Source organism: Ursus americanus, chromosome 34 (genome assembly GCF_024610735.1).
Source record: "Ursus americanus isolate L20-20 chromosome 34, mUrsAme1.1.p, whole genome shotgun sequence".
NCBI lineage: Eukaryota > Metazoa > Chordata > Mammalia > Carnivora > Ursidae > Ursus > Ursus americanus.
Window position 1 is genome coordinate 672,955 of NC_142160.1, and position 13,157 is coordinate 686,111.

At 59.0% G+C, this 13,157-nt stretch overlaps 1 protein-coding gene across 3 annotated transcripts in view; it reads right to left on the reverse strand.

Annotated features, from left to right (window-relative positions):
* Window positions 1–12,885, reverse strand: part of BICD2 (BICD cargo adaptor 2) — a 63,275-nt gene extending 50,390 nt beyond the window's left edge. For all 3 annotated transcript variants that reach the window (XM_045772559.2, XM_045772560.2, XM_045772558.2), the window contains exon 1: window positions 12,531–12,885. In XM_045772559.2, the coding sequence (XP_045628515.1) occupies window positions 12,531–12,770 (240 nt within the window). In that variant the 5' untranslated portion in view covers window positions 12,771–12,885. The remainder of the gene's footprint in view (window positions 1–12,530) is intronic.
* Window positions 12,886–13,157: the final 272 nt, after the last annotated feature.

A 13,157-nucleotide genomic window follows, 5' to 3' on the forward strand; every position in this document is an offset into this window, starting at 1 on the left:
GAGAGAAACTAGGCTCCAAGAGCAAGTGACGTCCTATCATCTCCCAGGTGCGACCGCCAGAGAAGGCAGGAAAGAGGCAGAGATCGGAAGGCAGAACCAACACCTGGCCCTGTTTAGCCACCTTGCCTCCAAATCACCTGGGGAGCCAGAAACATCTGTTCACAGGTGCAGCCGCACCTGCTAGGCAGCCCTTCCCCAGTCCTGGAATGTGGAGCCTGGAATCTGGAATGTTGGGGTTTACTGGGGCAGTGCCTGTTAATCCCCAGATCTGGCTGAGGCTGGTCACGCTGGTCCTCAGCCCCACTTCATACGACTTACGGAGATTATCTCACTCCTGGCACATGGCCCTGCACCCCCCAGGCGCTAGGTAACCCAAGCGGCAGAGCCCGAGGAGGGCCTGGCCTTTTTGCCAGGGGACCAGGGTGGCTATCCGTGCGTGTCTGTCTTGGACAAGGGCAGATGGGTCCCACTTGTTGGAATCACCAGGAAAGGCTAGAGTGCAGGTGCACACACAGCCTTGCACACTGGTGACCCCGACATCCCCAAGGGTGAGGTGTTGGTGACTCAGGCACCGACTTGGCACCCAGCTCAGATAGGAAGCCAACCATTAACACAAAGGTCTGCAAGAGAACCTCATCGCTGCAGAGGTCAGCAGGGCTCTTGGGGCCAGGTGGGGTGGAAGGCGCCTGCTGGTGACCCTCCTGGTGGGGCAGCCATGGGAGCACAAGCAACTCTTTGTCTCCTTACAGGTGAGTTAGGCACCCATGTCAAAAACCAGGGCTGCTTATAAGACAGAATCATCTGGGCAGCAGCCACAGTCACTCTGGAATCTTCCATCCCTCAAGACCCATCCCACCCTGATTAATGCAGCCCACCACTTGAAGAAGGGCTCAGCCCCACCTCACAGTGAATCCCAACAAGTGGGAGACACGGGATGGCCAGCAGGAGCAGCTTCCTGGGTGCCTCCAGGCAGAGAAACCATGGAAGGAGAGGGACAAGCTCCCCCACAAGGACAGAACCTGGAGGCCTGGGACATCCCTGCTGGGTCCCCATTGGGCCACCTCTCAGAGCTAGGGTGTCACCAGGGATTGAAGTGGCCTGGCAGGCTGAGGGCAGGGCTCAGGGCAGTCAGCCCCAGGGAGAGCAGGGGCCCACCCTGGGACCTTCCACTTCCTGCGAATGCCCTCAGTAAACACCACCCAAAGACCAGCACTCCTATCATTTCAGTTCAGAGAGTCGAGCTGGGGGAGGAAGGGCCCGAACCCCCGAATACCACAGCGTAGGCCAGGGCAGTGGCGGGGGCACAGGCCTGGCCTATGAAAATGCACACACCAGTGGGCCCAGGGCACCTCACACCAGCACCAAGCGCGCACCTCCTCAGTGGGGCCAGGCAAGCCCACATCTGGCAAGTGACAGATGCTCGGTAATTGTCTACGGACGGCCTGGAGAGCAGGGAGGACAAGGGGAGGCTGGGGGGGGGGGGGGACGGACAGACAACAGCTCCAGGGAATACACAGGTGCAAGGCGATCTGCTGGGAAGGCTGGAGGTGCTCTGGGTTCGGGGGGACGGGGGGAGCTAGAGAGCAGGCCTCCTCGTTGGATTGGGAACCTATCCCGGGAAGGGGTGCAGCCCCCTCGTGGATTTGGGAGTCTCCTCCCGGGAACAGGGACCTCCTCCTGGGGACGGGGGGCAGACAGAGGCTGTGGGCACACGACACAAACTCTGCCCGCAGACAGCCCTCACCCATCAGACCAGCATGCCAAGGGCCCATCCCTGTCCCAGGCCCAGGTGGTCCATGTGTGACACCTGTCCTCCATCAACCCACCCTTCCCACTATGTGGCTTCTGGCCTCAGTTTCCCCGTGGAGAACCTGCACATGGGCTGTGGGGATCAGACGAACCAGACGCCCACATGGGAACAGAATACGACTGCCTATGGATGGTTGTCACCCCCCCCCCGGTCCGTCCCATCCACCCACATTTGTCCCATTGCCACCACGCACCCCAGCTGCCTTGGGCAGTGTCCAAACATTAAGCTGCTTTTAGAAAACTGGGAATCCACTCCTGGGCGGTAGGGATTTAGCCAGAATCGGGTGCATTTAGGGAAGATTACACCCTAATTGCCTCAGCGTCAGCAGGCAGGCTTCTGGCCAGCTGAGCCCCAGGGCTGGCGGCGGTCCCCAGGGACCTAGAGGCCAGTCCTGGGGCCAGGGACAAGCCCCTATGTTCCCGCAGCAGCTGGCTGCCCACCACAAACCTCACTGAGCATCCTGCAAGCACGGCAGGAGGGGCAGCTGCCCAGCTCCCATCTGCCCTGCGCCCCCAGGATGGCCTGGTCTGGAAACACCAGGAGAGTAGCCTGCGTTGGCTGCTCCGTCTCTAATCTCAGCACATCTTCTCCGTTAGTAGTCTCGTGGTGAAGGGACACCCAGCCAGCCACATGGGCACCAAGTGGCCAGAGACTCTACCTTAGGACCCAGAGCCTGCAACCTTGGGGACAGACGTGTCCGCAGCCGTGCCAGGACGAGACAGTGGGTCTCAGGGGCAGGACTCCCCCACAACTGGCACTGTGTCATGCTCACCCTGGCAGAGTTGGTCCCAAGTGCCCCCAAAGACCCAGTACAGGATCACCTGCCATGAGGGGCTCCCACTCCCCAAGGAGAGAGGACAAGAGAGGGGAGAACCTCCCGGGGGACAGCCAGGACCCTGTGCTGACGCCCACTGTCTGGTCTCCCAGCCTCGCCCCTCCACCCGGCACACCTTGAGGTTGTCTGGAGGGGTGAGGCTGTGAGGCCCCTCCTGTGCTGTGACATATGCACAGGCGTGCACATGATCCATGTCACAGCTCCAGGACGCCCTCCTGTAGGGACTGCCCAGAGCCAGCTGACAGCCCACGACAACAGCACCAGCACTGCAGCCACCCTGGAACCTGCAGAAACTACCTGCCGCCCTGCGCCCCGGCCCTCGGGCCTACCTGCACTCGCTCCCCAAGCTTCACGGCCGCATCTAGGTCCTAAAAACAGAGAGGCATTCCAGACCTCAGCCCGTGCAAGCACAGGAGAGCATCCCCCAGTGGAAGGGAGGCGCTGAGAGAGCAAGAGAAAGAGGTGTGCTTGGAAGCAAAAGCATGTGGGAGCCCCATGTGGACCGACCATAAATCAGTGGGTTCCTGCAGACCTGTCCCAAAGCCAGCGACGAGGAGCAGCCAAGGGAGAGGCCAAACCTGGGGGCCCAACAGGCTGGAAAGACGTTCCCAGAGGGTGGCGGGAACCTGAAATGGTAGCAGAGGCACCTGAACCCAAACACTTCTGAAGAGATGGAGAGGCCCCCGGGGCAGGCAGCCAGTGGAACACCCATGGGGAACTGGGTCTCAGGTCCGACCACTGGCTGACCACACACCCCTCCCCTAACTGCTGCCTGGGTCAAATGCACAGGCTAGTAAGTTAAGCAGATCACTGGCCTGGTTTATCAGGAAGAGAATCAACCCTCACTGAGCTGAGCCCAAAGGGAAGGAAAATTACATGAAGACACTGTCCTGTGAACCGCCTTCAGGGACGAGGGCACAAGGACACAGACATACCACACTGGTCTTTTAGCAAGAGTCTCACCAACCCCACTGGTGATTCTTCTTTTTAACCATGTGTGTTCTATTACTTTTTGCCAAGATTTTAAAAAAGGACAATCATGGGTTGTCAGTGACCACAACCAACCTCATCAGCCCGGGTCTGAAGACCTGGGGAGCAGGCCCCAGTCAGGTGCACAGAGTCATACAACCAAAACCACAAGGCTTAAGGGACACATGAAAAGATGAAAACACACAATCTAGACAGTGGGATATGATCAAAAAGGTAACTCAGAACACAGCGCCCGCAGTTGGCCCAGCAAACGGACCTTGTGGGGGGGAATACAACGGAGCAAAAACATAGTCTAGTCCCTTCAACGAATGGAGTTACAACACCCAGACACCCCCATGCGAAAAAGTGAGTCTGGGCACACCTTATGCCCTTCACAAAAACTAACTTAAAACCAAACCTTGACCTGAACATAAAGCGCAAACCTACAGAACTTCCAGACAGAAACACAGCAGAAGAACCGGTGTGATCCGGGGTTTGGTGACGCAGAGCTCAGCACCAAAAGCAAGATGGCACGAACATGAACACCGCTCTGTGAGAGACCTGCTACGAGACTGAGAAGATCAGCCACAGGCTGGGAGAATTACCTGCAAACCAGGACTTGTGTCCAAAACAGACAAAGAACTTCTAAAACAGTAAGATACCACTCAATTTTCAAATCAGCCAAAGAGGAGAGCCGACCCCCCACCAAGGACACAGACAGCAACCGAGCACACGACACGCTGCTCCGCGCTGAGTGTCATCGGGGACGCTTCCTGGAGTGGCCAAAATCCAGAGCACCGACCACGCCAAACGCTGGCGAGGACGTGAGCAGCAGACACGCACGGTCTGGACGCAGGCACACAGACTGCGCAGCTGCTGGGGAGAGTTCGGGGGTTTCTTACAAAACTAAACGTATTCAATCCAGCATTCACAAGCCCAGGTATTGACCCAAATGACTTGAAAACTTATCCCACGCAAACACTTGGCACACAGATGTTTATAGCAGCTTCAGGAAGCCGGAAGCAACCAGGACACCCGGTCTGAATGCATAAACCAACTGGGGTATACCCACAGAAAAGTGCATGCCAATTTTAAAAAATCACTGAGAAAGCCGGGGGATCCTAGGAAGGAACACATACGTGCGAGCAGTCTAACTGTACTTCAAATGGATGAGGGCACCTCACTGAAGGGACGGGGAACGCGGTGCTTGCTCAAGCACCTTATTTGGAACTAAGTGGAGTAGAGAAGACCTAAGGCACAGAAGCACTCCGCTCTAGGTGACGCAGGCACAGGTCAGCCACTCTGACCCTCCTGTGCACCTGTGCTCCAACAGAGCGGTCACGTATCTGGGTGGCGGGTGGCAGAGCCAGGTGTCTCACCGCTGGAGGGAGGCTACAGATAAGCAAGGAGAGGCAGCCAGAACAACGCACGCGGTGACGGGCCAGAGCTGGGATATCGTATGAACCCATGTTCAGCTTAACACATACACAGGTGGCTCTGTCTAGAACCGTCTGTGGATGTGTGTACATGGGTTCTCCTGGCTCTGTCGGCCGGGAGGGCGTAGAGACAGTGACTCTCCAGCAGCAGCAAACATGCAGCACCCAGATCGTGATGGCAGTGGTGGCTGCTTCTTTATTTTCCCCCCAAGATTTTATGTATTTATTTACTGAGAGAGTGTGTGTGCCTGCCAGGGGGCAAGGGCAGGGGCAGAGAGAGAGGGAGAAGCAGACTCCTCACGTAGCAGAGAGCCTGACGCGAGACACGAATCCAGAACCCCAGGATCATGACCTGAGCCAAAGGCAGACACTTCACCGACTGAGCCACCCAGGCGCCCCCAGATCTTGGTTTCTAACACCCTCTCCAATAAAAGAAACCAGGCTCCTTGAAGAAACGGCTGATTCCAGGACTGAGGCACAGAGCACACAAGATGAGCTTGGAGTACCTTGCAGCACCAGAAAGTTGGTAAGAAAGAGAGAAGGAGGGAGGGAGGGAGGAAGAGGGGAGGAGGACAGGGGAGGGGAAGGAAGGAGGAAGGTAGGACAGATCATGACAGTGAGTGTGTCGAGGGGGCACAGGAGCAAATGGAACAGCCACCAGGGGCCAAAGCTGGAAACAGAGAACAAGAGGATCAGCAGTACTGGATCCTGACGCGAACGAGACCAAGTGTCTGTGAGTCAACAGCAATATAAACCCGTGGACAGCTAAGTAAATAAACCGGGAAGACACAGGTCTCCCATGCAGAAAAATCCCGAAACACGTACGTAGAGACTCCCGTCCAGGAGGGGTCTGGAAAGGGGGAAGGGGCGCCCTGACAGTGGAGGCCCAGGCAAACACCCAGCCAGGGACATGGTGAGAAGAGCACTTCACGGCTGCAACCCTCCTCCCCAAAACCCATCCCGAGAAACACAGGAGACAAATCCCAACTGAGGGACATTGGCCAAAACACCTGCCCAGTGCTCCTCAAAACTGTCAGGGTCACAACAAACACGGAAAGTCTGAGAAACGGTAGCAACCAGCAATGCTGAGGACACATGCGGTCTGTCCTGTGGGATCCCACATGGGGCCTGGGGCTGCTGTTTTCTGGGACAAGACTGCACATGAGCAAAGGCTGAGCCCCCACCAGCTCCCACTGCTCCTCAAACATCACCCATTTCTGGAACAAAGAGATATGGGACTGCCTCACCAGGCTGGCCACAGGACAAAGCTGGGGGACATCAGTGCTGGCAACAACTTGCTCTTAGGCTGCTATGGGAGTCTGCCCTCCCTAACCAGGGTGAGCATCTGCAATCCCAGCATTTGCACCAGGTGACAGGGTGACAGCAGACAGCCTGCCTGGCTCTGCCCCATCTAGGAGCCAACATGCCCTCTGAGCACCCTGGGTCACAGCTCTAGGGCATCCAGGGACTCCCTCAGGCTGGTGGACAAGCCTGGACCCCTGCAGTGCATACGGGATGGGGTGCGAGGGAGAAGGAGAGAGCAGAGTGCCCAGGGGACCCCAGGCAGCAAATGACCGATCCTGCCAAACAGGTCCCAGGGCCACCCTCATGCCATCACTGGCAGGGCTTCCGGGAGGTGCTGGCCTAACACAAGGACACCAAGACCCAGGGAGGGGGCCGTTGGGGGTCACATCAACCCTTGCTGGCATACAGCATGGGCCATGAGCCCTTGCTCTGACCCAGGTCCCCACCTGCGGAGTGGGGACAAGGCCAGCCCCTCTCTCCTGGGTCACAGAGAGGGGGCACCACTCTGCCTCAGCCAGGACACACCTGATGGGTGATCATGAGACCCGGAGGGTAGAGGAGGTGCAAGAAGGCTGGTCTCACAAACGTGCTAGACAGGCAACCCAGGAGCCAGGCCACCACTCAGCTAAAGGGAGCAGCCCGCCAACTTTTTAAGACAAAGGAACACAAAGATAGAGTGAGGCCTGCGGGATGACAGCAGCCCCAGGCTCCTGGCAGGAGGCAGGTCAGGCATCCTCAGGACAAGCGCCCACAGCTACAGCCCCATCTGTAAAGGGACAGGCCCTCAGCCAGGGCACCCAGCAGACCCTGCTTGGCTCCTGATGCCAACAATGCCAGCAAAGCAACATTTCTGAGCCAAACAGGGAAACGCGAACGCTGACTGGATCTGACTGGATCGTGACAACATCAAGGAATTATTAACTTCGCCAGATGTGAAAATTCACCTGTGGGTGGTATGAAACATTTAACTTACATTTTATAAAAAAGAGTCCTTATTTTTTCAGCACAACACACAGTCGTGCTTACAGAGAAGCAAGGCCCAGGAAGAGCAGAGCTGGAGCCGCAGATGTGGGCAGAACACACACGCCAACCACACGATTCCCTCTGCTTGGGTTCTGCTTGAAATTTCCCCTAAAGAAGGTGGAAACCCTTAGCAGGGGCGCTAAGCAGACAAACTGCCTTTAAAAAAACAAACCCGTAAAACACAAACCACACAATGATTTCACATAACACAGCGAATGGACCGAAGTGCACAGCGTCCTCCAAACCCACGGAAACCCAGGCTCCATTCGTGTGAATTAAACCTGCTTTTCTGCAACCCGGAGCATAACACTGAAACGTGTCTCTTTGAAAGCTGTTATAGATGCCGTTCTCTGCTTTCTAGAGTATCTCGTGCAGCTGCCCGACATCCACGGGAAGAAAACAGCTGGCAAGTAGAAACAGCCCGCCGTTCCCCACACTTGCCATCACCTTCCGAATTCCCACACACATACCGCTCACAGCTAGCTTCTGATACTCCTCAGACAGACGTACGATTTTTAAAACATATTAAGCTCTAAAAAGAAGCCGGGCCCCAGACCTCCTTGATACTATCACCTGCCTGAGCCTGGACGGCCCTGCATCCCTGTGACCCCAGCTCTGGGTCCTCTTCCCAGGGTAGAGTCTGCTATGGGGGAAGGCTCCCAGGCCCGGGAGGGCCTTGCCCGTCAGGGCCTGCTGGGTCCTGGCCAGCCCCTGCCCACTGGGCAGCTTCACCTCACTGTCTCAGAAGCAGCCAATCTTTCTTTACCCCGATGTTTGTAGCGGCACGCCAGCCAGTGCACCACCGTGGAGAAGTGTGACTGCGGGGGACTGCCCCTCACTGACAAGGGGTAACTGATCTCCTCCCTCCCAGGAAGGGGCCAGGGTCCCTGAGGTGACAGGGAAGCCCAGCAGGAGTCCGTGTGGCCCTGACCACAGCTCTCTCTGACCACTGCCTGCCCTGGCCCTGAAGGGCATGCCGCTAGTCCAGGGCCACGCGGCTCCTGAGGGCCAGGCAGGATCCACTCTCTCCCTCGGAGCCAGCGTGGAGACCGTGGCCCCGGACAGCATGTGCAGCACCTCCTTCCCTGCGGGGGCTGCACTTCTCGGGCTCCCGCCCTCCCCTCGCCTCGAGAAGCAGCTCTATCACAGCCAGTCACCACGGACAGGACAGGAGGGGACATGGAGGCAAGGCAGGAGACTCTGGCCTTTCTAGTGGAGGAAGAGCCCTGACACTTGCTTTGTGATCCCTGCCTGACACACGTTCCACAGGCAGCCAAGTGGGAAGCGCCCAGCAGTGCAGCCATGGTGAGCCAGCTGGTCACCATCCTTGCACACCCGCAGCTGCCTCCCCGACTGTCAGACCCTGAGGGCACCGCCACCTGTGCGTTCAGGGCCCACCACACCCCACCTCCCGCCCCAAGTCAGGCCCCTTCCTGTCCACGCAGACCACTGCACAGCCGGACCCAAAGGCTGCAGGTCCCCCAGGGGACTCCAGCCCCAAGACTCCACTCCATCTTCCAGGAGAATCCCCAGAGGCTTTAGCCAAGTCAGGGCTCTTCCCAACCCCAAGCAAACACTTGAGGCAGCCTCCAACCACCCCTCCCTCCTCAGCAGGAACAGGGACACGCCACACAGGCTCACAGCCTTGAGCAAAACTCGGCTTCTCTGTGCCTCGGCTCCCCCGGATGTAGGACGGACATAACAAGGTGGTGACCCCAAAGGTAGGTATGGGGGCTGTAGGAGTCAGTGGGGCATGGGCAGGCCTTCATAGCACCCTCCTCTGTGGGACTAAACTGACTCAAAGCTGTAACTTCTACGCAAAGACCTTGAGGGGACCCGGCACCTGAGGACCTAGTACTCATTGGTCACCCCCACCCATCCATACCTCAGTTTCCCCATCCACTGGAAGAGGAGGGGAGGGGAGGGAGGAGTGAGTATAGGAGACAGAGCAGTGCCTCCAGCAGCTCTGCCTGGCCTTTCAGGCTTAGCAGGACCAGACAGACGGACTTCAGCGCTGAGAGCTGGGCTCAGGCAAGTCCAGAGAGGAGGCGGAGGCAGTGGTGAGAAGCGCCCAGGCCTCCAAGGGCAGGCAAGTTGGCGGGTGGGCCGGCCTTCCAGGAGCTGGAAGAGGCAGGGCCGGTGAGAGCAACGAGGGCAGCCGGGACACAGGGCGGCAGTACAGGGTGAGCCGATTCCACGGCCCTAGTCGAGCAGGCTCTGCCGCCCAATCCAGGGGACTGTGGGGACGGCAGGCAGGGGAGCCGGGCCTGAGTGGGATGGACGGAAGGAGCTGACGACACTAGCTGGCAAACACTAAGTAAGCACTTACTGTGTGCCGGGCACTGTGCCCAGCCCGTGACACACCACAGCTCACCCAATTCCACCCGCTGCTTCCCGGGGCCTAAGTACACTGCACAAACAAGATCCCAAGCTGGCACCCAAGGCAGCGAGGGCTCTGACACTACACTCAGTCCCCTGCCCCTGGCCTGAGGCACAAGGACCACCCAGTCAGGGCACCTGCCTGAGCCCAGCAGGCAGGAGCTGCCACCCCAGCACACCTGCCCCCTTGAAGCTGCAGCAGAGGGTACAGAGTGAGATGAGGACATGGGCACTCAGGACAGGAAACACCACACAGCTGAGCAAAGGCCATCCAATCTCTTCCCCCCCAGAGCGGGGAGGGGACACAGTGGACTTGGAATGGACTGGGCCCTTATGAACCCAGGTTCAATCACTAGCAAAAATGCTTAGGCAAAAATGGCCCGTGGGTAGCACCGCACACAAGCACGCACACACCAGGGTGTCAAGACAACACTCACCTAGCGACAAAGGCTGCAAGGCCACCACAGCGCCCGCTCATCCTGGGCCTGGGCACAAAGCCACTCACCTTGGCCAGCCAGCTTCCCTCCCTCACAAACAGGACCATCTACAAATGCTGGGCACAGGAGCGCAAACATCTCTGTCTGAAATACAATTTGTCACCAACTGAACCAACTCTACTTCAAGAAATTAAGTGTTAAAAGGACAAAAGAGAAAAACAAAATTTGTCTCCTTAAATCTTGATTTTTAAAATAAGAGTTAATGTATCCAAATAAGACCCAGACTACAAGGAATGAGGTTGAGGACAGCGTGTGCTGGCCTGGGTGAGAGAGACAATGAGCTTCCCGCAGCATGTCTGAGACCCGGACGGTCCTTCCTCTGGCTTCTGCCAGGACCTCCAGCTCCACTGTTCTCACCGCACCTACAGTGGGGGGATCTAGCTAGAGTTCAGGACAGTGGAGCTGTGTGTCCAAGGCCAAGGGGCCAGTTCCTGCAGGAGCTAGGAGGTAACATCAAACTAAGCAAGCAAGCACTTGAAGCACAAGTGTGGGGACTGACACACCATCCTCCTGATTCCCCCTGGGATCCACCCTCCAGACACACCCCACAAAACAGAGCCAAGATTCTTGCGCTGGTCAAAACATCTGTGTCTGTGACAGTAAAGAGCTGACAACTGAAGGCCCCTATGTGGGGACTGGTTCTCTCCTCTACTGTGTGTTCTTAAAGTGGACATGAATATGAGCTTGTCAACACAGAAAGGGACTGTGTTTGCTGCTGGGGCAGGGGGTGCTCAGCAAGCTAGGGGAGAGGGGAGGACCAGAGACCAGAAGGGGGCCAAAGGCGCTCCTGCTCCGTTATTCGCACAGCCCACAGCCTCCCTCCATTGCAGGTACATCCCCTCAGCCCACGCACCAAGACTGGGCCTTTGCAGGAGGGGCCACCTGCCAGCCAAACCTGGATCCGAGGAGGTGCCAATACCTGCTAGCAGATAACAGGGCCACAGGTCTGATGTGCTGCCACCTGGCCCCCCCACCAACTGCGGTCGGTTTACTGATACTAACCAAACTCCTGCTCCACCCAGCACAGACCTAAGCACCTGTGTGGACTAATACATTCTCTCCTCCTCACTATTCGAAGGGGACCCTACTGGTGTTCCCAGTGAGGCTCTGAAAGGTACAGGCACCTGCCTGAGGTCACTGGGAGCAGAAATGCTGGGAGGTGGGCAGTCAGGGGGGTGGCAAGCACGGTGGATCCCAAGACTGAGGGCCAAGAGCCCACCTGGATAAGGGAAGTGTCTGGTGGAGAAGGGGCACACTGTCAGAGAAACCAACAGGCCACACACCTGACCATGCCTGGCCTTTTCAGATATATAATTCTCAGAACAATCTTTTCTGGGTGGGCAATGTTGCAGAAGGAGAAGCTAAGGCTCCAGCCCGCAATCACACCAGCAAGGAGCTGGGCCTGGATCCAAACCTGGATGTTCCGCCCAGAAAGCAACTTCTTCCTGCCCACCCCCCACAACAGGGCTGAAGAGTCAGGGAGACCTGGGAGAGAAGCTGCTGTTTCAGTCACCCAGAACTGCTTCATGGAAGCCCTGCCCAGCTCTCTGGAGAGGCTGGCAGGCAGCCTGGGGGTCTCACCTCATCCCGGGGCAAAAACCCACAGAGGAGACACAAGGCTCCTTCGGTGACAAACACCCACAGACCTGTCACCCGACCCTGGGACGGCAGCCAAGGCAGCCAAGACAGGAAGTAGGCGGGAGAAGTACTGCATCCCAGAGAAGTAATCAGGGGGCAGTCGCAGAGCTGAGCCTAGGAGAGACAAGGGGGATGCCAGCTACCGTAGATGACCACATTCAAGGCGAGTCCCTGTCGCGACCGTTTCCCGGCCTCAGGGCGCTCACGGAAGAGAGGGGAACTGATCTGCCTGGAGGCGATGGGGCCCCAGGCCGGGCCTCTCCCCACCGGCCACCTGCATCCATCCCACGTCCCCATCCCCCAACCCAGGAAGACAAACACCTCAGAGGACACGACCCCACCGGGCCCGAGGCCTGCAGCCAGAAGCAGACAGACCGGCGACACGGCCCCACCCGCAGCCCCCGCCCGCGGAGGCCCGAACTCTCGCTCGCACGCCGTCCACCACACCTGCGGGTCGCTGCAGCACCTCCAGGCGGGCTGGACACCCAGACCCTGGGCGCCGCGGGGCTGGCCCGGCCCGGCTGGAGGGCTGGCCGGGGCTCTGCCCAACCCGGGGTCAGGGCTCCACTCGGGGGCCCGCCCGGCCTGGCTGAAGGGCTCGGGGTCGGCCGGGGCGCGGCGCCGCCCCCGTTCCTCACCTCCTTGAGTTGCTCCATCTCGCCGCGGATGGCCTCGTAGTCCACCTCGAGCTCCTCGAACTGCAGCTTGAGCTGGTGTTTCTCCTCGAGCACCGCCAGCCCGTACTCGGCCGCCTGGATCTTCTCACGCGTGGTCTCGGCCAGCTCGTGCGACAGCCGCTTCACCTCGGCGCGCAGCCACTCGGGCTGCGCCTCCATCACCAGCCGCGCGTACTCCTCCTCCTCCGACGGCGCCGACATCGTGGCCGGCGGCCGGCTCGCGCTGCTCCCAGCGAGGCTCAGGCCGGGGTCCCGTCCGCCGCCGTCGCGCCGCCGCCGCCCAGCCCGACGGCGCCCGGGCCGCCGCCGCACAGCCGCAGTGCGCTCGGCGCCGCGCGAAGCACTGTGGGGGCCGTAGTCCCGCCCGCGCCGACTACAAAGCCCGTCATCCCCCGCGCGCTGGGCTCGGCCGTGATTGGTGTGCAGCATGCGCGGGGGCGGCCTCCTTCCACCGCCGTTGCCTCAGTCGCCGCCTCCGCGGGTATTGTGAGGGCCTTCGTCGCGCCCCGGGCCGTCGCAGGGCCGTCATTGGCCCTAGCCTAGGCTGCCGACCTCTCAGCGCCGTCGCTTCCGCCGCCGCCCCCCGAG